General features: G+C 65.7%; 2 protein-coding genes across 5 annotated transcripts; both read left to right on the top strand.

The window, feature by feature from the left end:
* Positions 1-583: 583 nt before the first annotated feature.
* Positions 584-5433, top strand: LOC123377797 (G-protein coupled receptor 143-like). 3 transcript variants are annotated; one of them, XM_045031074.1, is made up of 9 exons: positions 584-967; positions 1054-1163; positions 1696-1790; positions 2134-2226; positions 2403-2416; positions 2529-2637; positions 3220-3328; positions 4512-4719; positions 5200-5433. In XM_045031074.1, the coding sequence occupies exons 1-9, from the start codon at positions 712-714 to the stop codon at positions 5289-5291; spliced, it is 1086 nt and encodes a 361-aa protein (XP_044887009.1). In that variant the 5' UTR covers positions 584-711; the 3' UTR covers positions 5292-5433. The 3 variants fall into 3 exon arrangements, with proteins under 3 accessions (XP_044887009.1, XP_044887008.1, XP_044887010.1); XM_045031073.1 differs by having other exon boundaries at positions 2295-2416; XM_045031075.1 differs by lacking the exon at positions 4512-4719 and having other exon boundaries at positions 2295-2416.
* A 3392-nt stretch (positions 5434-8825) lies between these two features.
* Positions 8826-25409, top strand: GJB1 (gap junction protein beta 1). Of its 2 annotated transcripts, none has more exons than XM_045030439.1 (2): positions 8826-9400; positions 24073-25409. In XM_045030439.1, the coding sequence occupies exon 2, from the start codon at positions 24085-24087 to the stop codon at positions 24922-24924; it is 840 nt and encodes a 279-aa protein (XP_044886374.1). In that variant the 5' UTR covers positions 8826-9400; positions 24073-24084; the 3' UTR covers positions 24925-25409. The 2 variants fall into 2 exon arrangements, with proteins under 2 accessions (XP_044886374.1, XP_044886375.1); XM_045030440.1 differs by lacking the exon at positions 8826-9400 and adding an exon at positions 9707-9950.
* Positions 25410-25874: the final 465 nt, after the last annotated feature.

Below are 25874 nucleotides of genomic sequence, written 5' to 3'. Positions count from 1 at the left end.
TGCTCTGCAGCTGCGCTGCTCCTAGACTCACCTGGTGCTCAAGAGGCCGGCTGCCTCCTCACACCTGGCCAGGTGGACAGCCCCTGCCTGCCGCTGCTCTTCTGTTCCCCCAGCTCCACTCAGGATCATCCAGCTCCTGGGTCCTGAGGCTGCCAGGCTGGGAGTGGGCTCTGGATCTACAAGGTGGGTCTTGCTGGCCGGTGAGTCCCAGCCCCACTGATGGGCAGAGTAGCCGAGCCAGGAAGGGCCCCCAGGAACGCCAGGTGTACCTGCAGGGCTCCAACCCCTAATGGACACATGGGGGCAGGGAAGTGCTGCCAGCAACACCCCAGCCCCTGCACCTGGGGCTGAGCCTCCCAAGCACTGCAGGGCCTAGCAGGGGCATGGAGACCAGCCACGCCCCATAGCACCCAACAGAGAAACAACCAGCTAGCTACTAGCTGCCTTGCCTTGCCCAGGCCAGGCCACCTAGCCTCCACCCCCTGGAGCCACACACCAGGGCATCCCCCCAGGCACAGCCCCCATACCCCTTTAAACTCTGCAGCCCCACCTCTCTTCCCCCAGTTTCTCTCAGGCACAGGCCAAGCTGCTCATTAACAACCCTGCAGCCACCTGCTGCCTGGCTATTTCTCTGCCCTGGTGGCCAGCTGGGCCCAGGTTCCCTGGGACCCTTTTGCAGGACGTACAGCCTGGCTCAGCCCCTCTCCCACTATGGCCTCTCTGCAGCTCCAGCAGTTCTGCTGCCAAAGTCTCGCTACCCGCCTGGTGTGGCGCTTCCACCCGCAAGTGTGGAATGGGCTGTGCTTGGGCAGTGCTGCGCTAGGCCTGCTCGGGCTGCTCCTGCAGGCTCTGGCCAGGCACCGCCGGGGCTGTGGCAAGGTGGCTGGCAGAGGCTCAGAGAGCAGGCTCCGTGCTGCCAGGGGGATAGTAGCTGCCATTACTGCCAGCAGCTGTCTGGGCACTGCAGGTGAGAGCAGGTGACTTCCCAGCTGCATAGAGCCCTGCTGCTGGGCTTGCTCTCACAGGGCTGCCCTGCGTTCCTCTTTCCACCAGGGATCCTGAGCCGCTCTGTGCTGTGGCTAGCAGGCCCCCCCGGCTCTGCCAGCGAGCCTCCAGTGAATGGGACAGCAGGCTTTGCTGGGCCACTCTGCACTCTGGCTGTGGTATGGAGCATGAGCCCTGGGTGCTGTGTCTGGGGGGCAGTGTGTCTGGGGAGCAGTATCTGCTGGGGGCTGTGTGCTGGGTCGGGGGGCTGGGGAGCTGTGTCTAGGGGGCAGTGTGTCTGGGGAGCAGTTTCTGCTGGGGAAGTGCTGTGTCTGGGGGTCTTGGTGGTGGGCTGTGGCTGGGGGGCTGGGTCGTGGGCTAGGGAGGCACTGGGGTTGGGGCAGTATCTGGGAGGGCTGGGGGAGGTGCTGTGTGTGGAGGGGCTGGGTGGTAGTCTGAGGGAGGCACTGGAGCTGGAGGGGCTGGGGGCAGTATCTGGGGGCTGGGAGGGCCATGTCTGGGGGAGGGGCTGGGTACTTGGAGAGCACTGGAGGGGGCCTTGGCAAAGGGGAGCGGGGCTGGAATAGTGGGTGGATGGCAGAGCTGTGTGGGGCACAGGGAGGGCTCTGGCTCCCTTGCAGGTGGGGGGCCTGCTGGCTTGGGGGTAGGGGGGCAGGGCACAGCCCTTTCACATCTCCTGTCGCCCCTCAGATGTGGGTGCAGTACTTCTACACGGCTCACTTCTGGGCCTTGTTCTGCTACGCGCTGGAGGCTGTTCAGCTGCTGCGGAGACCTGCAGGCTGCAGGTGGGGCCACGTGCCTTCCCTTGCACTCCCCGGCCCTTTGGGGGGCACACAACCCCCTGCCCCCACGCCCCAGCCTGTTATTCCCTCCCCATCCTCTGAGGACGCGGCCCTTCCACAGCTCAGCTCCGGAGCCAAGCAGGTGCCCTGGCGGCTCCATTTCCCACCCCACTCAGTCCCAGGTCCGACAGCGCTTCGTGCTCAGGCCACCCTCCTTCAGCCTGGGCCTGTGTGAGCAATGGCCAGGCCTGGCTGCAGGGCCCCGCCCCGGCGATGGCTGGCCCTGGGATCCAGGCGCTGTGCTCTGCGGGGGCCTGGCCAACCATTCTCCTCTTGCTTTGCTCAGGTCCCTGACTCCCTACTACCTGTTGTGCTGGGGCCTGTCCAGCACCCAGTGCCTGTGGGGCGTCCAGCAGCTCCTGTCCCCTGCCAGTGCCAGGTAAGCCGAAGCCCCTACCCTGCCCCTGCCCCTGCCCCGTCACAGGCTCATGCCCCCTTCTCCCCCAGGTGTGACTCGCAGCGCCCACTGGCACAGGCCCTGGCTGTGGCTCACTACACTGCTGCCTACGTGCCGCTCTCGCTGGTCCTGCTGCTGAACCCGCTGCTTCTCAACAGGGCCCTCTGTGCAGGTGAGCCAGCCCCACGCCCTGCCCCGGGGCCCTCCCGGGAGCACTGGCAGCGGAGCAGGGAGAGTGGGTTGGGCTCAGGCCGAGCCGGGGGCTAACGGCATCTCTCCTGCAGCCGCAGCCCTGCTGAGGGGGCAGACGGGCAGGTACACAGCCAGCGAGCGGCTCCAGGAGCAGCAGCTTAGGAGGAGATTCACCAGCATCACTGTTACCTTCACTGCCTGGTAATGCCCCCTGCCCCCCCCCGCCAGCCAGTGCTCTGCCCCAGTGCCTGGTAATGCCCCACTCCCCCCCCCCGCCAGCCAGTGCTCTGCCCCAGTGCCTGGTAATGCCCCACTCCCCCCCCCCCACCAGCCAGGGCTCTGCCCCAGTGCCTGGTAATGCCCCACTCCCCCCCCCCGCCAGCCAGTGCTCTGCCCCAGTGCCTGGTAATGCCGCACTCCCCGCCCCCCCGCCAGCCAGTGCTCTGCCCCAGTGCCTGGTAATGCCCCACTCCCCCCCCCCGCCAGCCAGTGCTCTGCCCCAGTGCCTGGTAATGCCCCACTCCCCCTCCCCCCCCGCAGCCAGTGCTCTGCCCCCCATCTCCCACCAGCGCTCTGCCCCAGTGCCTGGTAATGCCCCACTCCCTGCCCCCCCCCACCAGCCAGCGCTCTGCCCCAGTGCCTGGTAATGCACCCCCCTCTGCCCGGCTGCCTACAGTGCCCCTGCTGGAGGCGGGGAGGGGGCCCTGCCCATTCAATGGGGGGGGTGGCTGCTGTAGCCCTCCCCCCGATCAGTCAGCGTGGCCCCATCTCTGCTCCCCACAGCTGGCTAGGGAATGTGGTGAACGATGGGCTGCTCCTGCTAGAGCCTGCATGGTGCACGGAGACCCTGCGGCTGCTGCACGTGGCCATCTGGACCTCCTGGATCATTGTGGTGGGCGAGGGCATGAGGGGGCAGTGAGGCTAGGCTGCCCCGGGATCATGTATGGGGGTGGTGGGGTGCCCGGGAAGGGAGGGGGTAGCGGGGGAGGAGTATCCTGGGAAGGGAGAGGGTAGTGGGGGAGGGGTGCCCTGGGAAGGGAAGGGGATAGTGGGGGAGGAGTGTCCCGGGAAGGGAGAGGCAGCGGGGGAGGGGTGCCCTGGGAAGGGAAGGGGATAGTGGGGGAGGAGTGTCCCGGGAAGGGAGGGGGTAGCGGGGGAGGGGTGCCCTGGGAAGGGAAGGGGATAGTGGGGGAGGAGTGTCCCGGGAAGGGCGGGGCGGCGGGGGAGGGGTGCCCGGGGACGGGCAGGGGAAAGTGGGGGAGGAGTGTCCCAGGAAGGGAGGGGGCAGCGGGGGAGGGGTGCCCTGGGAAGGGAAGGGGATAGTGGGGGAGGAGTGTCCCGGGAAGGGAGGGGGTGGCGGGGGAGGGGTGCCCTGGGAAGGGAAGGGGATAGTGGGGGAGGAGTGTCCCGGGAAGGGAGGAGGTAGCCGGGGGAGGGGTGCCCTGGGAAGGGAAGGGGATAGTGGGGGAGGAGTGTCCCGGGAAGGGAGGGGGCAGCGGGGGAGGGGTGCCCTGGGAAGGGAAGGGGATAGTGGGGGAGGAGTGTCCCAGGAAGGGAGGGGGTAGCGGGGGAGGGGTGCCCTGGGAAGGGAAGGGGAGGGTGGGGGAGGAGTGTCCCGGGAAGGGAGGGGGTAGCGGGGGAGGGGTGCCCTGGGAAGGGAAGGGGATAGTGGGGGAGGAGTGTCCCGGGAAGGGAGGGGTGGCGGGGGAGGGGTGCCCTGGGAAGGGAAGGGGATAGTGGGGGAGGAGTGTCCCGGGAAGGGAGGGCGTAGCGGGGGAGGGGTGCCCTGGGAAGGGGATAGTGGGGGAGGAGTGTCCCGGGAACGGAGGGGGTAGCGGGGGAGGGGTGCCCTGGGAAGGGGATAGTGGGGGAGGAGTGTCCCGGGAAGGGAGGGGGGCAGCAGGAATGGGGGTCCTGTGTGGTGAGACCAGTAGGGCAAGAGGCTGCAAGGCCATGCTCAGCTGATTGGGGGGGGACACCACACGTTGGGGGGTGGGGGCTTGCTGTTGGTGTCAGCACAGTTGCACTGGGGCCCTGCCTGTGCCTACCCCTCCCTGACCCCCTCCTTCCTCCAGGCCATCCTGAACCCCATGTCAGGCCTCCTGCTGTCTCTGGCGCTGGTGGGCTGGCGGCGGGCAGGGCAGCCGGCGGGCAGAGCTCTCCGCAGGGATGAGCAGAGCAGCAGCGAGGACTCTCCTGAGCCTGTCCTGGGCCGTGTGGCTGTGCCTGGTCAGTTGCGGGCCCCCAACCTGCTCGACATCCTGACCTCCAGGGCATCCCTGGGTGAGTAGGGGCAGAGCTGCCCTTACACTGCGGGCCAAGGCCGGGGCAGCAGCCAGCACCAATGGCTCTGCCTGAGGGCCCCTGGTCAGGGCTAGGGGAGCTGTGCGGCTTGCCCTGCCCTCTGGCGGCGCCCCCAGCTGGGGTGCAGGCACCTGAAATGCTGAGTCTGCCCCTGTAAGGACTCTGGCCAGCAGCCTGCCCGTCAGGGGGCCTCTCTTCTCTTCCCCCCACCCCGTTCCTGGTGCCATCTGCATCTTGTACCTCCTCCCCCAAAGGAGCCAGCCTGGTGGAGGGGGGCAGGGAGAGCAGAGCATCCCTGGGAGGCAGTGGGGCTCAGCCCTGTGCTGGGGGACAAGGGGCTGCTGCTCCCCAGCCTAGGGTGGCAGCTGGTTACAGGATACTGTGGGGCTGGCAGGCCCAGCATGTCTCCCTCCCTTGCAGGACCTGCCCCCACCCTCACTGTCTCCCCTCCCCCTGCAGAGTTACCGGTAATCTCAGTGTGGCAGAGCCAGGCGCTCTGCACCCAGCCACGCTGCGAGGGACGGCTGGAGGGAGCGGCAGGGCGAAGCTGAGGGTGCCTGCCTGCCCCACGCGATGGCTCAGTGGAGGGACAGACTGACAGCTGCTACAGTGTGAATAAAGGCTGCTGGGCTCAAGCCCACTGGCTGCACCTCCCCCAGCTTGGGCCAGGCTGGCTCGGGGGAGGGGGCCACAGCATCTGCCTGGGCTGCCGATGGATTCGCCTGCTTCCCAGGCTGGCGGGGGAGCAGACTGTGGCTTTGGGCTTGAGCCAGCCAGGGCCTAGCAGGAAGAGCCCCTTGTCCTCTGAGCTTGCAGCCCAAACCGTGCTCCTGCCCCCGGCTCATCCGAGGGGCTTCCTGGACTGGGGGGGGAGCTCTGCCTGCATTTCTAACTACAGCGGGGAAAAGCTCAAACCCCCTCCCTCCCAGCTATTCCAGCCTCTGCCCCCCTCCACCCAGGGCTAGGCTGGCTCTGCTCCCCCCCGCCCCAGCCTTGAAGTCAGGGGGTCAGGCAAGAGCGTGAGGGGAGATGGTAGCTGGGGGGCACAGCCGGGGGTGGCGGGAGGATGCAGCGCACTAGCCCCAGGCTGCACCTAGCTGACTCAGCCAGTTTTATCATACCAGCTACCGCCCCCAGGCCTTTCCCAGCCCGGCAAGTCACTGCTGATGCAACCTCCCCGCCACCCTGCTCCCACTACCAGCCACAACCAGCACGCCTGCTGGAGCAGCCGGGGGCTCCCCCCGTAACCAGGGCCCGGCCCTGCCCCCCACAGCGCCCCCGCTGGGAGAGGCCGGGCTGGAGCAGCCGGGGGCTCCCCCTGTAACCAGGGCCCTGCCCTGCCCCCCACAGCGCCCCCTGCTGGGAGAGGCTGGGCTGGAGCAGCCGGGGGCTCCCCCCGTAACCAGGGCCCTGCCCTGCCCCCCACAGCGCCCCCGCTGGGAGAGGCTGGGCTGGAGCAGCCGGGGGCTCCCCCTGTAACCAGGGCCCTCCCCTGCCCCCCACAGCGCCCCCTGCTGGGAGAGGCTGGGCTGGAGCAGCTGAGGGCTCCCCCCCCCCGTAACCAGGGCCCTGCCCTGCCCCCCACAGTGCCCCCTGCTGGGAGATGCTGGGCTGGAGCAGCCGGCGGCTCCACCCGTAACCAGGGCCCTGCCCTGCCCCCCCCCAGCGCCCCCTGCTGGGAGAGGCTGGGCTGGAGCAGCCGGGGGCTCCCCCCGTAACCAGAGCCCTGCCCTGCCCCCCCCCAGCGCCCCCTGCTGGGAGACGCTGGGCTGGAGCAGCCGGGGGCTCCCCCCGTAACCAGGGCCCTGCCCTGCCCCCCCACAGCGCCCCCTGCTGGGAGAGGCTGGGCTGGAGCAGCCGGCGGCTCCCCCCGTAACCAGGGCCCTGCCCTGCCCCCCACAGCGCCCCCTGCTGGGAGATGCTGGGCTGGAGCAGCCGGGGGCTCCCCCCGTAACCAGGGCCCTGCCCTGCCCCCCACAGCGCCCCCTGCTGGGAGACGCTGGGCTGGAGCAGCCGGGGGCTCCCCCCGTAACCAGGGCCCTCCCCTGCCCCCCACCGCGCCCCCTGCTGGGAGAGGCTGGGCTGGAGCAGCCGGCGGCTCCCCCCGTAACCAGGGCCCTGCCCTGCCCCCCCACAGCGCCCCCTGCTGGGAGAGGCTGGGCTGGAGCAGCCGGCGGCTCCCCCCGTAACCAGGGCCCTGCCCTGCCCCCCACAGCGCCCCCTGCTGGGAGATGCTGGGCTGGAGCAGCCGGGGGCTCCCCCCGTAACCAGGGCCCTCCCCTGCCCCCCACAGCGCCCCCTGCTGGGAGAGGCTGGGCTGGAGCAGCTGAGGGCTCCCCCCGTAACCAGGCCCCTGCCCTGCCCCCCCCCAGCGCCCCCTGCTGGGAGAGGCTGGGCTGGAGCAGCCGGGGGCTCCCCCCGTAACCAGGGCCCTGCCCTGCCCCCCCCAGCACCCCCTGCTGGGAGAGGCTGGGCTGGAGCAGCCGGGGGCTCCCCCCGTAACCAGGGCCCTGCCCTGCCCCCCCCAGCACCCCCTGCTGGGAGAGGCTGGGCTGGAGCAGCCGGGGGCTCCCCCCATAACCAGGGCCCTGCCCTGCCCCCCCCAGCACCCCCTGCTGGGCATTCCCTGCAGAGCTCAGCTGCGTAATCTGTGCTCCTTGTTTGGCTTGCACTCTGCGCCAGGCCCTTCCCTTCCTGTGGGCAGAGGCGAGCGCTGAGCCAGGCGATAACGCTGCTGGCAGCCACCCCTTGGCAGGACCTGATCCTCTGCCCTGCCTCACGCCTCCTGTGTGTGTGGGGGGGGGGGCTGTTTCATTGCCCTGGGGGCTCAGGCGGCAGCTCTGGGACTCCTCACCTCACAGGGTCCTAGAGCCTCAGCTCCAGGCCAAGCCCATGCCCCAGCAGCTACACCGCCCCTTAGTGCCGCCCCACGAGCCCGGGTCAGCGGGCGTCTGACTGCAGTGCACACGTCCCCTGCGGGACATGCCCAAGCGCTACCGGATGAGTGTGGCCCAGTGTGGAACTGAACCTAGATCTTCACCCAGGCTTGTGCCCTCCCCCCTGGGCCAGCCTTCCTAGCCAGTGGCCCCCTCCCAGCTAATCCCACCCACTACCTGACCCCCGACACAGCCCCCCAACCCCCTCAGCCACAGCTCCACACCCAGCCCCGGATGTCCTTGATACAGCCCCCCCAACCGCACCTGATCCCCATAGCTCCTCATCCAGTCCCCCAGTGCCCCTGAGACTGCCCCCCAGACAGCACGCCCAGGGCCAGTCAGGGGGGAAGCCGGTACGAATTACTGGGGCCCGGCAGTCTGGAAGGGGGCCCGTGGCCCGGCGCCCGGCTTTGTCGACCCTGTTTAGCCAGTCTGCCCTCTCAGCGGCCTTGAGCACCCCCCCCCCGACACAGCTCTCCCAACCTAAACAACCCCCACAGCACACCCAATATGACTCCTCAGCTCTAACACCCCACCCACAGCCCCACAATCCCTAACCACCCTACCTAATACAGCCCCTTCTAACACAATCCTCTATCCCACACACCCCTTCAAACTCCCCCCACACCTAACCAGCCCCATAGCTCCCCTACCCAACTGCCCTTCCAAACCACCTCTAACCCAGTCACCCCACACACAGCACCTTCAAACCAACAGAGCCCCCCAACGTCTCCCTCTCAACCCCCTCCTGCCCCACACCAAGTTGTCCCCCCCAAGCCATGTCGCCGGAAGGCTGGGAGCTGGGTCCTTAGCTGTGCTGGGGGTCAGCGGGGGAGGGCCCAGTTGCCCCAGGAGCAGAGGGCCCTGGCTCAGTGCCCGGCCTCCAAGCTGAGATGAAGGTTGGTGCTGAGTTTGGAAGCTGCATTTCTTGCTGTTCCCTCCTGGGCCAAACAGGAGCCTGGGTCCAGAGGTCACCTCGTGCCAGGGTAGGCAGGGGTTGCATAGGCTGGTTTTTGGCTCTGTGTTCAGCTGCAGAGACCTTGGAGCTGGGTGCAGGCCCCAGTGTCCGAGTTAATCGGTTACAGCCTGTATTTGCCTTTGCAGCTGCCCACAGCAGGGTTGGACTTGTTGAAATTCAGCGTCCCAGGGAAGCTGGGAGGGCCTGGGCCGAGGCACCGAGGGCTGGGCGATGTTTGGCCGCGCGGACCCCACCAGCCGTTGTCCTGGGGAGACAGGAGAGGCTCACGGGCTAGGGGGCCCTGCAGGGAAACTTGGGCTGCTGCAGCCCCCAGCTGGAGTCGGGTCCAGGCCCTGTCATGCCCTCCTGCAGGTGGGCCTGGCACTGCCAGCTCTGGGCTCTCCCCTGCCCTAGGAGTCCAAGCTCAGCAGTTAGTTCTGGTGCAGCTGCCCTCGCGGGGGGCCCGTGGCTAATGGGCCCAGAGAAGGGCTGTGGCAGGCAGTGGGTGTGGGCCTGTCTGCCTGGCCCAGAGTGGGGATCCTGCAGAAAGGCAGGGCTGGCAGCCAAGGGGCACAGCTGGACACACCTGAGGCTGTTTACCTGGAGAGTGAGCAAGGCTGGATGGCATCAGCCCCACTCCCTGGCTGATTCCGAGGGCTGGCCTGGGCGGCAGGGGAGGGCCAGTATAAAGGTCCCAGCGCTGCTGAAGCACGGCACTTGCCAGAGGATAATTGCACAGTGCCCTACCTGTTCCTCGGTGCCAGCGGTGAGTCTGGGGCCCCTCTCCACAGCACGCGCTGCCTCAGCCTTCTCCAGAGGCTGGCCCCCAACTCCCACCCCCTGGGAGCGGGGCCCAGCACAGGGCTCTGGCTCACAGCTCTCCATGCTGCCCCAAGAGCCCTAGGCAAGGGGTCCCGGAGGTAACCCCCCTAGCTGAGGGGTCTCCTCTCCACAGCCCAGCCCAGCTGAGGCAAGCTCTCCCCTCCCCCAGGGCTGGATGAAGGGTCTCTTCCCTCCCCATCCCTTCGCCAGCTGGAGGAGCCGTGTGGGTAGGCAGGGGGCGGAGGGTGATGGGGGCCAGCTTTCTGCCAGGGATGTGGGAGGAAAGGCGCTCGCCCCCTGGGTGCCAGCGGCAAGGGGAGCCCGGGCAGAGTTAAAGGGGTTCTGCTGCCTTTCCAGGCTCTCATTGTGGGGCTGAGCGCGGCTTCACCGGGACTCTCGCCCACGAATGAGAGTGCTTTCTGCTCCGTCTCCACCCCCCACCGGCTGCCCTGACCCGGGAGCTGTGGCTGCCCCACTCGCGAGCCAAGAGGCATGTGAGTGGATTTACTCCTCCTCTGTGGCTCCCCCGGTACCGGCAGTCCCTGCTGAGGCCTGTTCTCCAGCTGCCTTTACCATATGGGCAGCTAGCTCACAAACGCCTCTGCAGCCCTCCCAAGCCTCAGCTACCGTCCCAGCTCATGGGGCTCTAAGCAACCTCCAGCACCTCCTGGGGGTGGGGCAGACCCCTTGCTGCAGCTGCTGGATTTTCCCAGACCTGGAGCCTGGGGCCAGAGGAGACAAAGCTCAGATCCAGCCTGCTCCTCGCCTAGGGGCCTCCACGCCTGCTGTTCCCACATCCGACACCCACCCCACACACCTTGGCTTGGGCAGACGGGCCACAGCTGAGACTTTGTTCTACTCCAGCTGCCAACCCCAGAATGATACCCAACATGTGCCGACGCTCCGGGGGCAGGGCTCCCCCTCGGCCCGTGCCGACCCTCCGGGGGCAGGGCTCTCCCCTCCCCTCCCTGCCCGGCCCGCGCCAACCCTCCGGGGGCAGGGCTCCCCCTCGGCCTGCGCCGACCCTCCGGGGGCAGGGATCCCCCCTCCCGTCGCTGCCGGGCCCGTGCTGACCCTCTGGGGGCAGGGATCCCCCCTCCCGTCGCTGCCCAGCCCGTGCTGACCCTCTGGGGGCAGGGCTCCCCCTCGGCCCACGCCGACCCTCCGGGGGCAGGGCTCCCCCCTCCCGTCCCTGCCCGGCCCGCGCCGACCCTCCGGGGGCAGGGCTCCCCCCTCCCGTCCCTGCCCGGCCCGCGCTGACCCTCCGGGGGCAGGGATCCCCCCTCCCGTCCCTGCCTGGCCCGTGCCGACCCTCCGGGGGCAGGGCTCCCCCTCGGCCCGCGCCGACCCTCTGGGGGCAGGGATCCCCCCTCCCGTCGCTGCCCAGCCCGTGCTGACCCTCTGGGGGCAGGGCTCCCCCTCGGCCCGCGCCAACCCTCCGGGGGCAGGGCTCCCCCCTCCCGTCCCTGCCCGGCCCGCGCCGACCCTCCGGGGGCAGGGCTCCCCCCTCCCGTCCCTGCCCGGCCCGCGCCGACCCTCCGGGGGCAGGGCTCCCCCCTCCCGTCCCTGCCCGGCCCGTGCCGACCCTCCGGGGGCAGGGCTCCCCCCTCCCGTCCCTGCCTGGCCCGTGCTGACCCTCCGGGGGCAGGGCTCCCTCTCGGCCCGCGCCGACCCTCTGGGGGCAGGGATCCCCCCTCCCGTCGCTGCCCGGCCTGTGCTGACCCTCTGGGGGCAGGGCTCCCCCCTCCCGTCCCTGCCCGGCCCGCGCTGACCCTCTGGGGGCAGGGCTCCCCCCTCCCGTCCCTGCCCGGCCCGCGCTGACCCTCTGGGGGCAGGGCTCCCCCCTCCCGTCCCTGCCCGGCCCGCGCTGACCCTCTGGGGGCAGGGCTCCCCCCTCCCGTCCCTGCCCGGCCCGCGCTGACCCTCTGGGGGCAGGGCTCCCCCCTCCCGTCCCTGCCCGGCCCGTGCTGACCCTCCGGGGGCAGGGATCCCCCCTCCCGTCGCTGCCCGGCCCACGCCGACCCTCCGGGGGCAGGGCTCCCCCCTCCCGTCCCTGCCCGGCCCGTGCTGACCCTCCGGGGGCAGGGCTCCCCCCTCCCGTCCCTGCCCGACCCGTGCTGACCCTCCGGGGGGTGGGCTCCCCCCTCCTGTCACTGCCCAGCTGGGCCATTTCCAGTGAGACAGCCTGAGCGCCCACCAACCCTCTGCACCCCCAACAGGCAGAGGGCCACTCCCGCTCCCGGCAGAACTGCTGTGCTGACAGCTTGTCGCAGGGGTGCACAGTGAGTGGGGCTGCCCAGAGGCAGCATCTCACATCTATCCGGCTAGCGCCCCGGTCTAGGCACCGTCAGCTGCTGGAAGAGGCTGGTGCTAGGCTGCCATTGATGGGGTGATCCCCATTGGGTCACTTGCAGCACAGCCAGTCCCTGACTCCAGCCTGGGGCTCGCTCAGCTCCACACAGGCCAGGGCTTGCCCTGTTTGGGTCTGCACCATGTCACACCTGCCACATTGACTCGGTTACTGTCTGCATGCTCCCCCCCCGGGTACCAGACCCAGCTCCGGTGTGCACCCCCCCGGGTACCAGACCCAGCTCCGGTGTGCACCCCCCCCGGGTACCAGACCCAGCTCTGGTGTGCACCCCCCCGGGTACCAGACCCAGCTCCGGTGTGCACCCCCCCGGATACCAGACCCAGCTCCGGTGTGCACACCCCCGGGTACCAGACCCAGCTCTGGTGTGCACCCCCCCTGGGTACCAGACCCAGCTCCGGTGTGCACCTCCCCTGGGTACCAGACCCAGCTCCGGTGTGCACCCCACCCCCCGGGTACCAGACCCAGCTCCGGTGTGCACCCCCCCCAGGTACCAGACCCAGCTCCGGTGTGCTCCCCCCCGGGTACCAGACCCAGCTCCGGTGTGCTCCCCCCCCGGGTACCAGACCCAGCTCCGGTGTGCTCCCCCCCGGGTACCAGACCCAGCTCCGGTGTGCTCCCCCCCCGGGTACCAGACCCAGCTCCGGTGTGCTCCCCCCCCGCTACCAGACTCAGCTCCGGTGTGCACCCCCCCCCCGGGTACCAGACCCAGCTCCGATGTACAGTGCACACCACCCAGTGTGTCCCCCCCCGCCCCCCCCCCGGGTACCAGACCCAGCTCCGGTGTGTACCCCCCCAGGTACCAGACCCAGCTCCGGTGTGTACCCCCCCAGGTACCAGGCCCAGCTCCGGTGTGCTCCCCCCGCTCCCCAGGGCTACCAGCTCCAGCTCCGGTGTGCACCCCCCTGGGTACCAGACCCAGCTCTGGTGTGCACCCACCCTAGCTCCCCCTAGCTACCAGACCCTACTCTGGAGTGCTCCCCCCCTTGCTCCCCCCAGCTCCAGTGTGCTACACCCCTCCTCTCCAAGCCCAGGGGAGGCCTCCCCCTTCCCTGCACAGTGACAGGGAAATGCAGCCCTCTCCCTGCACTCACACCCTTCCCAGGGTCCCTTGGTGGCCATCGCAGCCCCAAAATTCATGGTGGCTAAGTCTATAAATGGCTATTAGCCAGGATGGGTAAGGAATGGTGTCCCTAGCCTCTGTTCGTCAGAGGATGGAGATGGATGGCAGGAGAGAGATCACTTGATCATTACCTGTTAGGTTCACTCCCTCTGGGGCACCTGGCATTGGCCACTGTCGGTAGACAGGATACTGGGCTGGATGGACCTTTGGTCTGACCCGGTTCGGCCGTTCTTATGTAAAGCAAGAACTCAGCTGCACTCTGGCATGGACCTGCCGTGGCTGGGGGAGAGGCGCCCCTCCCCACCGGCCCCAGCACGGACCTGCCCTGGACTTGCTGCAGCCAGGGGAGAGGAGCCTCTCCTCCTGCCGCACCCCAAAATCCTCATCCCTGGCCCGCACCCCCCAGACCCCAACCCTCTGCCCAGCCCTGAGCCCCACCCCCACCCCAAGCCCCTCGACCCCACCTCAGAGCCTGCACCCCCCAGACCCCAATTATCTGCCCCAGCCCTGAGCCCCCCCTGCATCCTGAGCCCCTCATCCCCTACCCCAGAGCCCACACTCCCAGCCAGAGTCCTCACTCCCCTGCACCCCAACTCTCTGCCCAGCCCTGAGCCCCGTCCCACACTCTGAACCCCAGCCCCACCCCCACCACATGAATTTTGTTGTGTGCACCAATATGACAGTGGCGTCACACATCACCTCCATAGTGGTGCACACAACAAAATGAATTCCACACACGAACATAACAAATGAGAGGGAACACTGCCCACAAGGATTCTCAGGTGACCAGCAGACAGGTTTACAGCTGCCCAAGAGATGCAAGTATTTGCGGCTTTAGGGATGAGGTCCTTTCCGTTTCCTTTAGCTGGGCCTAGTGGGCATTTCCTGGGTTTATTATAATCCTGTGGTTTGTCTACAGCTCAGATTTATCAAAAAACAGCTTTAACTCTGACCCCCATCAAGGCCTGTCTCCTATTCAGCCACTCACCACCGTTGCATCTAGCCACCGGGGCTCTTCAGCAGCAGCATTTTCTGTATGATCACAAACATCCCCTCATGCTACACGTACTGCCCTGAAAAGCACCCGCTACTGCCACAGCTTCCTCCCTGGGAGCGCCCACATCCTGGGCAGCTCCACCTACGGCAATGGAACTCACTGTGAAGAGGGACTCAAACCGGCCTAGCCTTGGCGCACCCATGGCTCAAGCCGAGACAAGGACACCAAGGTTCTGTCCCTATACAGAGTCGCCCCTGTGCAACTAGACGGGCTTGTTAACAGCTGGAATGAAACGGACCCTGTGTGGACTCTCTGAATTCAGCTGGAGCTTGGCTTGTATCAGTGGCGAAGTGAGCTAAGCTCCATTGATACAAGCCAGGTTTACACTGAACGTACAGCAGCCAGGCAGGGGCTTGTACCTTGTGCGTGTTTAACAAAAGGGGAGATTTTAAACCAGAGCAACTTTGAACATGACCTCGCCCCAGTTCTATTTCACTGCACAGGAAAAAGGTGGTTACTTAGAGCCCATCATTTTTCCAGGAGACTCTTGAAGAGGACTGTTCATGCTCTGCAAAGTCCCACACAGTCTCAACACATCAGCTCCTTCTCCCATCAATAGTTGCCCTTGGCAACAGGGCAGTTAGTCGCTTTGAGCCCCGGGATTGTCCTGCCCCTGTTAAATCTACACGAGGGGCCTTGGCTTGTCAAGCGACAGGTGACTGTGGGGTGCCAGAGATGTAACTTCCATTATGGGACAGTCTGGGACAACCAGCGCTGCCCGGGGGAGGCGTCCGAAGAGCACAGCCATCTCTACGGGGGCGAAGAACCTTCGTAAGGACACCGGCCCCGTAGCGGGGACAGAATGGCGCTGCAAGTACCCTAGCCGCTCCCCTCCCCACACCCCCAATTCTTGGTGACTTGGCCCTCCACAAGAGGCGCCCCACCCCCACCCCGTTGGGGTATCAAAGTCCAAACCAAACCAGCTTCCTGCCCCAGCGTAAGCTAGACACAGCCTGGCTTCCTGAGGGTCTCGCTTCTCTTCATCTCTTTTCAGCCCATCCTCTGGACTCAGCCCTCCTGGGGCAGCCTCCTTCCTGGGCTGTGCAGGGGCCCCACAACAACCCTCTTTGGTGGGCTCTCTGCCCTCTTCTCCTTCCCAGGGCCTCTCCCTGCACAGCTGGGCTCCTTCCTGCTGGCAGCCCTGCTCACTTGGCAGCAAACTCCACCACTTCCCCTCTCGGCCTCTCCCAGGGCTCCTCCTTGGCCTCAGACCTGGGCGCAAACATGTTCTCCCTTGGGGCAGGATAAGCCCAGTCCTGCTTTCTGGGGCTGCCTTCGCCTCAGGGGCTTTCCCTCGGTCCCCCGGCGTTGGGGCTCTGCTGGGGCATCTCAGCCTGCAGGTCTCTGCCCAGCTCCCTCTCACCAACCCACTGGCTGCCTGTCCACTTCTGTCTCCCGCACGCCCGGATGGGCTCCTTGTCCCCTGGCCCTATGGGGCGGTGGGCTGCATCTGGCCCAGGGGCACCCCCGGAAGGACCATCTCACCCTGTGACACGTCTCTGGCCTGGCGGATGCTACCCCATGGGCACATGGGGATTACGTCTGCCAGAGGCAGGCAATGGGCCAAGATGGGCCATTGGCCTGCGGCAGTCAGGGTTCAGGTGTGTTCACACCTCTTGGGCTGTCTAGGAACAGGCTTCTCACTGGGCCCGCCTCTGGCCAAAGCCAGGCTTCCTGTGGCCAGGACCATCATGCGGCGGCAGCAGCTTGGTAACCCCTGCGGGGAACGTGGCACATGTTTGGGAGCAGAGCGCTCTGCTGTGGCCATGCTGGTGCTGGGGAAGCTCCCAGGGACCTACGCCGTGGAGTGCTGGCCTGGTCTGCACTGCTCCTTGCACTCCCCCAAAGCCGACTCCTGCAACCTCAGCAAAAGCTGCCTCTGGCCTCTGCATGTGGGTGCCTTAGCAAGGGCCATCTGGGCAATGCTGTGTCGGGCCCTCTAGCCCAGAGCCCCTGCCATGGGGCCAGTGCCAACACTGCCCCACAGAGCCTGGGCGTGCTGGAGCTGGGTCACAGCTGGCCTGCGGTCCTGCTCGTCATGCTGCACTCCACAAGGTGCATCCCCAGATCTGCCCCGCAGGGCGGGAGAGTTCCTGTCCCCACAAAGCACACAACAGCTGCTGACCGGGCATCCAGGCTGTCCCCGTACAGCGCCTGTGAACGCACACAGCACCACTCCCGCTCAGGGAACTGACCCTCGCTCGGACCCGCTGGCTGTGTTCCCCAGCGGCACCCCAGCCTGCTTTCCCTGCTGCCTGTGGACTGGGCTGCTCCAGCCTCACTCAGGAGCAGGGAGCCCCGAATGCTGAGCCCTGAAACCAGCACCCAGACGGGTGGGTTGCGAACTCTGCCCTGCCCCCCGCTCATACAGATCTAGTTAGGGTGACCAGATGTCCAGTTTTTAAAGGGACAGTCCAGTTTTTGGGGACCTTTTTCTTCTATAGGCGCCTATTACCCCCCACCCCCTGTCCTGTTTTTTCACAGTTGCTATCTGGTAACCCTAGATCTAGTTAGTAACGCCTGAATTGCAAACACCAGACCCTGCCCTGCTGCTATCATCGCCCAGCCCTGGCTCCATCTAGCCTGCCCCGCCCACTGGTATCGCTGGCCTGGCTCCCTGCCTCCCCCCCAGCCCATTTCCCCCCTTCCAAGGCTCCTCAGCCCTCCTCCATCTCTCCCCCGCAGCTCCCCTGCCTGACTCCCCCCCCCACCTCCATCTCCCTTCCCACCCCCTGGCTGCCTCCACCCTAGGGTGACCAGATGTCCCGATTTTATAGGGACAGTCCCGATTTTGGGGTCTTTTTCTTATATAGGCTCCTATTACCCCCTCCCCACCCCAGTCCTGATTTTTCACATTTGCTGACTGGTCCCCCTACTCCACTCCTGACTCCATCTCTGCCCTGGCTCCCCACCTGGCCTTCCCTGATGGTGTCACCATGTGTGCGTGGTGGGCACATCCCTCCAGCTCTCCAGCCCCCTTCCCTGACACTGTCTGTTCTGCAGGCAGAGCTATGCTTATGGGCGTCTCAGCCCTCTCTGTCTCCTCACTGCTAGTTCATTATTATGGCCACCTCACAAGTGTCACATCCCTCCCTTTTCCAGCTCTGCTGCGCATGGCTCGTATGGTCTAAGTTTGTGCAGCATCTGGCACGGCTGGGCCCATGGCGATAATACAAACAATTTTAACCCTTCTGCTGGTGGGGGTCAGGGTCGGCAGCAAGATGGGCTGGGTTCAGTTCTCCAGGAGTTCCTAAAAGGTCAACCTCAGCTCAAGCCCCTACTCAGAAACTTGGGAACCTATACACCCCTCCAGGGCACCTCTGATATGCAACAGCGTCCGTCTCAAGCCCTGCACCCAGGGGTTCAAAACCAACCCTGGGGGGAGGGGAGACAACACAATAAATGTGGGCCAACCTGCAAGTCATAATTCACTTACACCCCTTCAGTCAGACCCAGGGTTCCCTCTAATTTGTTATGTCCATGTGCAGAATGAATTTTGTTATGTGCACCACTATGGAGGTGTTGAGTGACACATGACCCTCATATTGGAGCATGTAACAACATTCATGTGGTGGGGGTGGGGCCAAGGGGTTCAGAGTGTGGGAGGGAGCTCAGGGCTGGAGCAGAGGGTTGGGGTGCAGGGGGTGGGTGGGCTCTGGGGTGGGGGGATGAAGGGCTCAGGGTGCAGGAGGCGGCTCAGGGCTGCAGCAGAGGGTTGGGGTGCAGGGGGTGGGGGGATGAAGGGCTCAGGGTGCAGGAGGGGGCTCAGGGCTCCAGCAGAGGGTTGGAGTGCGGGGCGAGTGAGGGCTCTGGCTGGGGGTGCAGGCTCTGGGATGGGGATGAGGTGTTCAGGGTGTGGGAGGGAGCTCAGGGCTGGGGCAGAGGGTTGGGGTGTGGGGGGGTGGGCTCTGGGGTGGGGCTGGGGATGAGGGGCTTGGGGTGCAAGCTGCCCTGGGGCTGCAGTGGGGAGAGAGGACTCCCCCCAGTCCTCTCTCACTGCAGCAGCTTGGGGCAGGGGGAGAGGTGCCTTTCACCGGCTGCAGCAGCTCCGGCTGGCCTGGGCCAGACCGAGGGAGGGGCACCTCTCCCCTGGCCGCAGCAGGTCCACCTCTCCTCACTGCAGCCCTGAGCCCCTGTGTGGGGCTTAATAGGCAGCTGTGCGGCTGCACAGCTTATATGGAACTTGGGTCAAAGCCTCCTGCCCCAGGTCCTTCCCAGCAGCCCAAGCTCAGGCCTTCCCCAGCCGCTGCACCTGGCTCATGATGAGCCAGCGGTGGCTGGTCCCCCTCTGTTTGCTGTCCTGGGTGGGGCAGCAGCTCCCCAGCACCACCTGACCCCGCTCACAGGATTTGTAGGTTCAATTGCGGGGCAGGGAGGTGACACCCCCATAGCCACGGCTGGTCTCTGGCCATCCAACTCCCCTGAGCACTGTACCAGCCATCAGCCCTGGGACAGGCCATCTGGAGTCCTTGCTTAGCACAGGCACAGTGACACCCGGCCTTTGCCAGCAACTAACCCCACCCCATTTCCCACCTGTACCCAGCCCCTTCCAGCCAGGCCAGGCCAGAGCTCCGTCCGAGTGACCCCAGCACAGCCAGGGCGCTTCTCTTGTCCCGCCCTTTCCCAAGAGACTCAAGAGTGTCTCATTGCCCCCAAATCAAAACTTCACTGCATTTTAACCAAAACCCCCCCAAATACCACAGAACTGAAAGGCAAATAAGGCCTGGCCCCCGCAGTCAGCTCCCGAGCAGATGGCAGCAGAGAGCCCCCCTTGGAGCCCTGTCTCACCTCGTGGGGCCCCCTGCTCCCCGGGGTGCAATGGGGAGCTCCCTGCTCTCTAGGGCTCCAGAGCTCGCGGCTCCCACAAGAACTTCCTCCTGAGCACGCCTCCGGCGGCAGCACTAGCCCTGCTGCCGGCTCTGCTCCTGCAGTCTGAGCCCTGCCCTGTCTCCCGTCCCAGGGGCTTGGGGCTCTTGGCAGCAAGCCCGGCTTGTTCTCTGGGCCCTGGGGCCATGGCGAGACGTCCTGTCAGCGAGAGCCCGGCTTGTTCTCTGGGCCCTGGGGCCATGGCGAGACGTCCTGTCAGCGAGAGCCCGGCTTGTTCTCTGGGCCCTGGGGCCATGGCGAGACGTCCTGTCAGAGCGAGCCCGGCTTGTTCTCTGGGCCTGGGGCCATGGGGAGACGTCCCGTCAGCGACCCCGGCTTGTTCTCTGGGCCCTGGGGCCATGGCGAGACGTCCTGTCAGAGCGAGCCTGGCTTGTTCTCTGGGCCCTGGGGCCATGGCGAGACGTCCTGTCAGAGCGAGCCCGGCTTGTTCTCTGGGCCTGGGGCCATGGGGAGACGTACCGTCAGTGACCCCGGCTTGTTCTCTGGGCCCTGGGGCCATGGCGAGACGTCCTGTCAGAGCAACCCCGGCTTGTTCTCTGGGCCCTGGGGCCATGGGGAGACGTCCTGTCAGAGCGAGCCCGGCTTGTTCTCTGGGCCCTGGGGCCATGGCGAGACATCCCGTCAGCGAGCCTGGCTTGTTCTCTGGGCTCTGGGGCCATGGCGAACCGTCCCTTCAGAGCGAGCCCGGCTTGTTCTCTGGGCTCTGGGGCCATGGCGAGACGTCCCTTCAGAGCGAGCCCGGCTTGTTCTCTGGGCCTGGGGCCATGGCGAGACGTCCTGTCAGAGCGACCCCGGCTTGTTCTCTGGGCCCTGGGGCCATGGCGAGACGTCCTGTCAGCGAGAGCCCGGCTTGTTCTCTGGGCCCTGGGGCCATGGCGAGACGTCCTGTCAGCGAGAGCCCGGCTTGTTCTCTGGGCCCTGGGGCCATGGCGAGACGTCCTGTCAGAGCGACCCCGGCTTGTTCTCTGGGCCCTGGGGCCATGGCGAGACGTCCTGTCAGCGAGAGCCCGGCTTGTTCTCTGGGCCCTGGGGCCATAGCGAGACGTCCTGTCAGCGAGAGCCCGGCTTGTTCTCTGGGCCCTGGGGCCATGGCAAGACGTCCAGTCAGTGAGAGCCTGGCTTGTTCTCTGGGCCCTGGGGCCATGGCGAACCGTCCCTTCAGAGCGAGCCCGGCTTGTTCTCTGGGCCCTGGGGCCATGGCGAGACGTCCCATCAGCGAGAGCCCGGCTTGTTCTCTGGGCTCTGGGGCCATGGCGAACCGTCCCTTCAGAGCGAGCCCGGCTTGTTCTCTGGGCCTGGGGCCATGGCGAGACGTCCTGTCAGAGCGACCCCGGCTTGTTCTCTGGGCCCTGGGGCCATGGCGAGACGTCTCGTCAGCGACCCCGGCTTGTTCTCTAGGCCCTGGGGCCATGGCGAGACGTCCTGTCAGAGCGAGCCCGGCTTGTTCTCTGGGCCCTGGGGCCATGGCAAGACGTCCCGTCAGTGAGAGCCTGGCTTGGTCTCTGGGCCCTGGGGCCATGGCGAACCGTCCCTTCAGAGCGAGCCCGGCTTGTTCTCTGGGCCCTGGGGCCATGGCGAACCGTCCCTTCAGAGCGAGCCCGGCTTGTTCTCTGGGCCTGGGGCCATGGCGAGACGTCCTGTCAGAGCAACCCCGGCTTGTTCTCTGGGCCCTGGGGCCATGGCGAGACGTCCTGTCAGAGCGACCCCGGCTTGTTCTCTGGGCCCTGGGGCCATGGCGAGACGTCCTGTCAGAGCGACCCCGGCTTGTTCTCTGGGCCCTGGGGCCATGGCGAGACGTCCTGTCAGAGCAACCCCGGCTTGTTCTCTGGGCCCTGGGGCCATGGCGAGACGTCCTGTCAGAGCGACCCCGGCTTGTTCTCTGGGCCCTGGGGCCATGGCGAGACGTCCTGTCAGAGCGACCCCGGCTTGTTCTCTGGGCCCTGGGGCCATGGCGAGACGTCCTGTCAGAGCAACCCCGGCTTGTTCTCTGGGCCCTGGGGCCATGGCGAGACGTCCTGTCAGAGCGACCCCGGCTTGTTCTCTAGGCCCTGGGGCCATGGCGAGACGTCCTGTCAGAGCGACCCCGGCTTGTTCTCTGGGCCCTGGGGCCATAGCGAGACGTCCTGTCAGCGAGCCCGGCTTGTTCTCTGGGCCCTGGGGCCATGGCGAGACGTCCTGTCAGCGAGAGCCCGGCTTGTTCTCTGGGCCCTGGGGCCATGGCGAGACGTCCTGTCAGCGAGAGCCCAGCTTGTTCTCTAGGCCCTGGGGCCATGGCGAGACGTCCTGTCAGCGAGAGCCCGGCTTGTTCTCTGGGCCCTGGGGCCATGGCGAGACGTCCCGTCAGCGACCCCGGCTTGTTCTCTGGGCCCTGGAGCCATGGCGAGACGTCCTGTCAGCAAGAGCCCGGCTTGTTCTCTGGGCCTGGAGCCATGGCGAGACGTCCCGTCAGCGAGAGCCCGGCTTGTTCTCTGGGCCTGGGGCCATGGCAAGACGTCCTGTCAGCGAGAGCCCGGCTTGTTCTCTGGGCCCTGGGGCCATGGCGAGACGTCCCGTCAGCGAGCCCGGCTTGTTCTCTGGGCCCTGGAGCCTTGGCAAGACGTCCTGTCAGCGAGAGTCCGGCTTGTTCTCTAGGCCCTGGGGCCATGGCGAGACGTCCCGTCAGCGAGAGCCCGGCTTGTTCTCTGGGCCCTGGGGCCATGGCGAGACGTCCTGTCAGCGAGAGCCTGGCTTGTTCTCTAGGCCCTGGGGCCATGGCGAGACGTCCCGTCAGCGAGAGCCCGGCTTGTTCTCTGGGCCCTGGGGCCATGGCGAAACATCCCGTCAGTGAGAGTCTGGCTTGTTCTCTGGGTGAACCGTCCCTTCAGAGCGAGCCCGGCTTGTTCTCTGGGGACATGGGGACAGTCACCTCTGCAGAGGGGGCATGAGCTGGCGTCACCGTGAGGCGCTGGCCGTGGTCCTTAGAGCCCGTTAGGGGGCAGTGGAGAGAGCACCCGGTGGGGTCCCTGGCATGCCAGGAGGGCAGGGAGCCAGACTCGTTCTCGTGGGCACAGGGCTGGGCCCGGCTGGAATGCAGGACACTGGCACTTTGTTTGGCAGGGGGTAGGCGGAAGTCAGGGCGTTTGATCTGAATTCTACAGTGTGTTGTTCAGGGTCCCATAAAGGCCTCATTGTATGTGAATAGTTTATAAAGCAGCATATGACTTCCCAGTGCAGGGCAGCGGCAGATAGAGACAAGGGCAGGCAGCGCGGGGGGCTGAGCCGTGCACAGAGACATGAGAGCTTAGCAGGGACCCTGCCAGGCTGCTCAGAAAGGACACACTCCTCACCACAAGGTAACACGGCCGCTACAGGGCCCCGACCCGTCTTCTGCTCCTGCCCCTCTGCAGAGCTCTGCGCAGGAGTCAGTGGCGCAGGCGGAGCCGATGGGCAGAGGCAGGCGACGGCTGCAAGTCGCGTTTCTGGGTATGTCCGGGGCTGGCAGCCCTAGCAGGGGAATGGACACTCGTCCGCTGGGCACGCTGTGGCTCTCCCAGTGCTCTGGCAGGGGGCGGGGAGGTGTTGTAGGGGTCCTGGTGCCATTCTATTCTGATGGCCTGTGCCACGTTCTCCCCCATCGTGGTGCTCTGGCTAGAGGCTGGGAGAAGGGGGCAGGCAGCAGGGCGCTGGGAGACGTCCTGGTGGGAGTGGGTGACCCAGGCACAGCTTATTAGCGGAGCAAACAAGGGCTGGGGTTGTGTAGGGGGAGCGAGGGGCTGGCCCCAGGCGGGGCGGGGAGCACTTGAGGGTGACACGTGCCCTCACCTCCTGGCATGGAGCAAACAGCAGGAAAGGCCCATGCAGTTCCCTGACCCCGTGGCACTTGGTGTATGCTGCTCCCTAGTGGGATGTGGGGTGAGACAGCTGCCCTTGCCCTAGAGAGCACATCACCTGCTGCTGCTTAGTGCTCTGGCCCCAGCAACACCTTTTGGGGCTTGACCCTTCCTCAGCAAGCCCACTGACCTGCCCAGATTGGGGCCCTCTGTCCTGCTGAGCTCTCTGCTCCAGCAGGGCCGGGCTGCGGGTGAAGAGCAGAGCCCCATGCTGGGGGTCTGACTGCAGCAATCAGTGCACATGCCAGGGAAAGCTGTAGCCCACTGCACCCCTCACCACTGCTGGGGGGGAACGGCTGCCCCACAGGACAGCAGTCAGGGCCCACCCCAGTCCTCCAGCCAGCTGGCCCTAAATCAGGCACCAGAGTGCCCTGTGCTCTGAGGCAGGGATGGGGGGAGGGGAAGAGGACTGCTGCAATTAATATGCAAATGAGCAATCTGATCAGCACAGACTCCCTAGGCCCCAATCCTACAGGACATTCAATGTATTCTAAGCTTCTCCTACCTACTCAGCTTGGGGGGGGGGTCGGGGGGGGCTGAAATCAGCAAGGCGAAGCTGGCAGGTCAGACAGCTGGGGCAAGGGCAGGGGGTTTGGGAGCTAGGGAGCCCCAGGAGGAGGGAGGGGATGAGCATATTAGTAGGACGTTCCTGCAAAATGATCGGCAATGAGAGTGAACTATGCCGCGAATGAAAAGTGCATTGTTAGTGTAACCCACACACCTCCTGGGTGTGGGGTTCTGTCCCATCTAGTGGCACCGAGACCACTGAGAGAGAGAGAGAAAATGAGTCTGCTCCACAGCCTTAGCTGACAGCCAGATGGCTTTTAGCTCATACTGTAGAGCTCATGCACTAAGCTCCAGAGCCCCAGGTTTGATCCTGCCTGCCAACGACTGTTACAGAGTCAACACTTCACTGAGGTGTCAGGATTAGCTCCCTGTGCGCGTCTCAGGCTGCCTGCAGACTCTGGCAGAGAGCCTGGTGTTTGTTTCAAAGTGGTCAACATTCCGCAGGCTTCCTTTACAAGCATGAGGGCTAGAAACACAGACCAAGAGTGTCGCTAGTGGTGACTCCGTTTGGGTGCCCACCTGCAGACACCCAAGCCTAACACATAGAATGGTCGGCCCCCCAGCTATCACTGGCCAGGCTGTGTGGACACTCACGTCAACAGAGGAAAGGGCTAAGTAAGAAGCACGGTGAATGCTGCCCCTTGAGCCCTTTCTGCTTTTGGCCTCTGGTCTCCATTCCTCTCAGTCCACAGGGCCCATCCCTAGGGTCTCTGGGCTGCTAACCATCTGCTGCTGTCTCTTGCAGGCGTGAGGCACGATGAATTGGGCAGGCCTCTACACAGTGGTGAGCGGCGTGAACCGCCATTCCACTGCCATCGGCCGCATCTGGCTTTCTGTCATCTTCATCTTCAGGATCATGGTGCTGGTGGTAGCAGCTGAGAGTGTCTGGGGGGACGAGAAATCTGCCTTCACTTGCAACACACAGCAGCCAGGCTGCAACAGCGTCTGCTACGACCACTTCTTCCCCATCTCCCACGTGCGCCTGTGGGCCCTGCAGCTGATCCTGGTCACCACACCCGCCCTGCTAGTGGCCATGCACGTGGCCTACCAGCAGCACCAGGAGAAGAAGCTGCTGGTGCTGACGGGACACGGCGACCCCAAGCACCTGGAGGAGGTGAAGAAGCACAAGATGCGCATCTCGGGCTCTCTGTGGTGGACGTACATCTGCAGCGTGATATTCCGACTCCTCTTCGAGGCCGTCTTCATGTACATCTTCTATATGATCTACCCTGGTTACCAGATGATCCGGCTGGTCAAGTGTGAGGCCTACCCATGCCCCAACACCGTCGACTGCTTCATCTCCCGGCCCACCGAGAAGACCATCTTCACTGTCTTCATGCTGGCCACCTCGGGCATCTGCATCATCCTCAACATGGCTGAACTGGTGTACCTGGTGGTGCGGGCCTGTTCCCGCCGGGCCCAGCGGGACTCCAACCCCCCGTCGGGGAAGAGCTCCTTATACGGCCACAAGCTCTCCACCGAGTACAAGCAGAACGAGATCAACCAGCTGCTGACAGAGCAGGACGGCTCCCTCAAGGACATGCTGCGCCGCAACCCTGGGCTACAGGAGAAGAGCGATCGCTGCTCCGCCTGCTAGAGGCACCAGCCCCACTGGGTGGGGGCTCTGCCACGGCACACAAGGCCCTTACCCCTCCACCGGGAGCCATGGAGGGCAGGCTCTGGAGGGAGACGAAGAGTATTGAACGGAGCCTGTTGGTACACTCATGACTGCCTGAGCTCCGGCCCTAGGACACTGCCAGCTTGTGCACAGGTGTCGTGCCGAGCCCTTCACCCCGCACTGCCATGGGCCCACGGCCATGCACAAGCCCAGTCATTTTCACACCCTGAAACCCGTTAGAAAGGCTGGGGCGGCTGCAGAGCTCTCGATATTTGCCTTAATTCACTGAGTGATGTCCCCCAAGCCCCACCAGTGCCCCCAACAGAGGCCCTGTCTCCTGCAGGGAAAGGAGCCATCCCCACTGGGGGGCCCAGCCCCCAGGGGCTGCTGAGACAGAGGACACCAGGTGCGGCCTGGCAATTGGAGTGTCAGAAATGTCGGCCATTAAAGCTGAGTTTTCAGGAGCTGCCTCTCTCCCTTTGTCACCTGGGGTTTGGTGAAGGCTCAGGATCCCCAGGGTGGCAGGACTGCAGACCACCCCGAAACCCTGCCAGGTCAGCCCACTGGGCCAGCTCCTTCCTGTCCTGCTGAGGGCTGGGCCAAGCACAGACTGAACAGGGAGCTGCATCCCCCCCAGATGCCTGCCAAACCCTCCGGGCACCCCACGGCAGCCAGGCCTTTCCCCTCTGTCCTGCATGGCAATGTGGTATCCGGGGGCTGCTCGGACCCTGCCCAGCCCCGCAGTGCTGCCAGAAGGCATGCAGCCCACCCAGGTTCTGTGAGCCTCCTGTGAGTGTCCATCTGTCCTGGGCTCACAGCTCCTTGGACAGCACGGGATGCCTTTTCAGCAGCATGTGCAGCAGGACAGCTTTCTCCCCCAGGGCCGGGCCCCATCTTGCTGCACATGTAAGTCCCAGACCCCTGTGCCC

This window comes from Mauremys mutica, chromosome 9, assembly GCF_020497125.1.
Source record: "Mauremys mutica isolate MM-2020 ecotype Southern chromosome 9, ASM2049712v1, whole genome shotgun sequence".
NCBI lineage: Eukaryota > Metazoa > Chordata > Testudines > Geoemydidae > Mauremys > Mauremys mutica.
The sequence above is the reverse complement of the archived record's forward strand: the minus strand, read 5'-3'. Positions and strand labels throughout refer to the sequence as shown.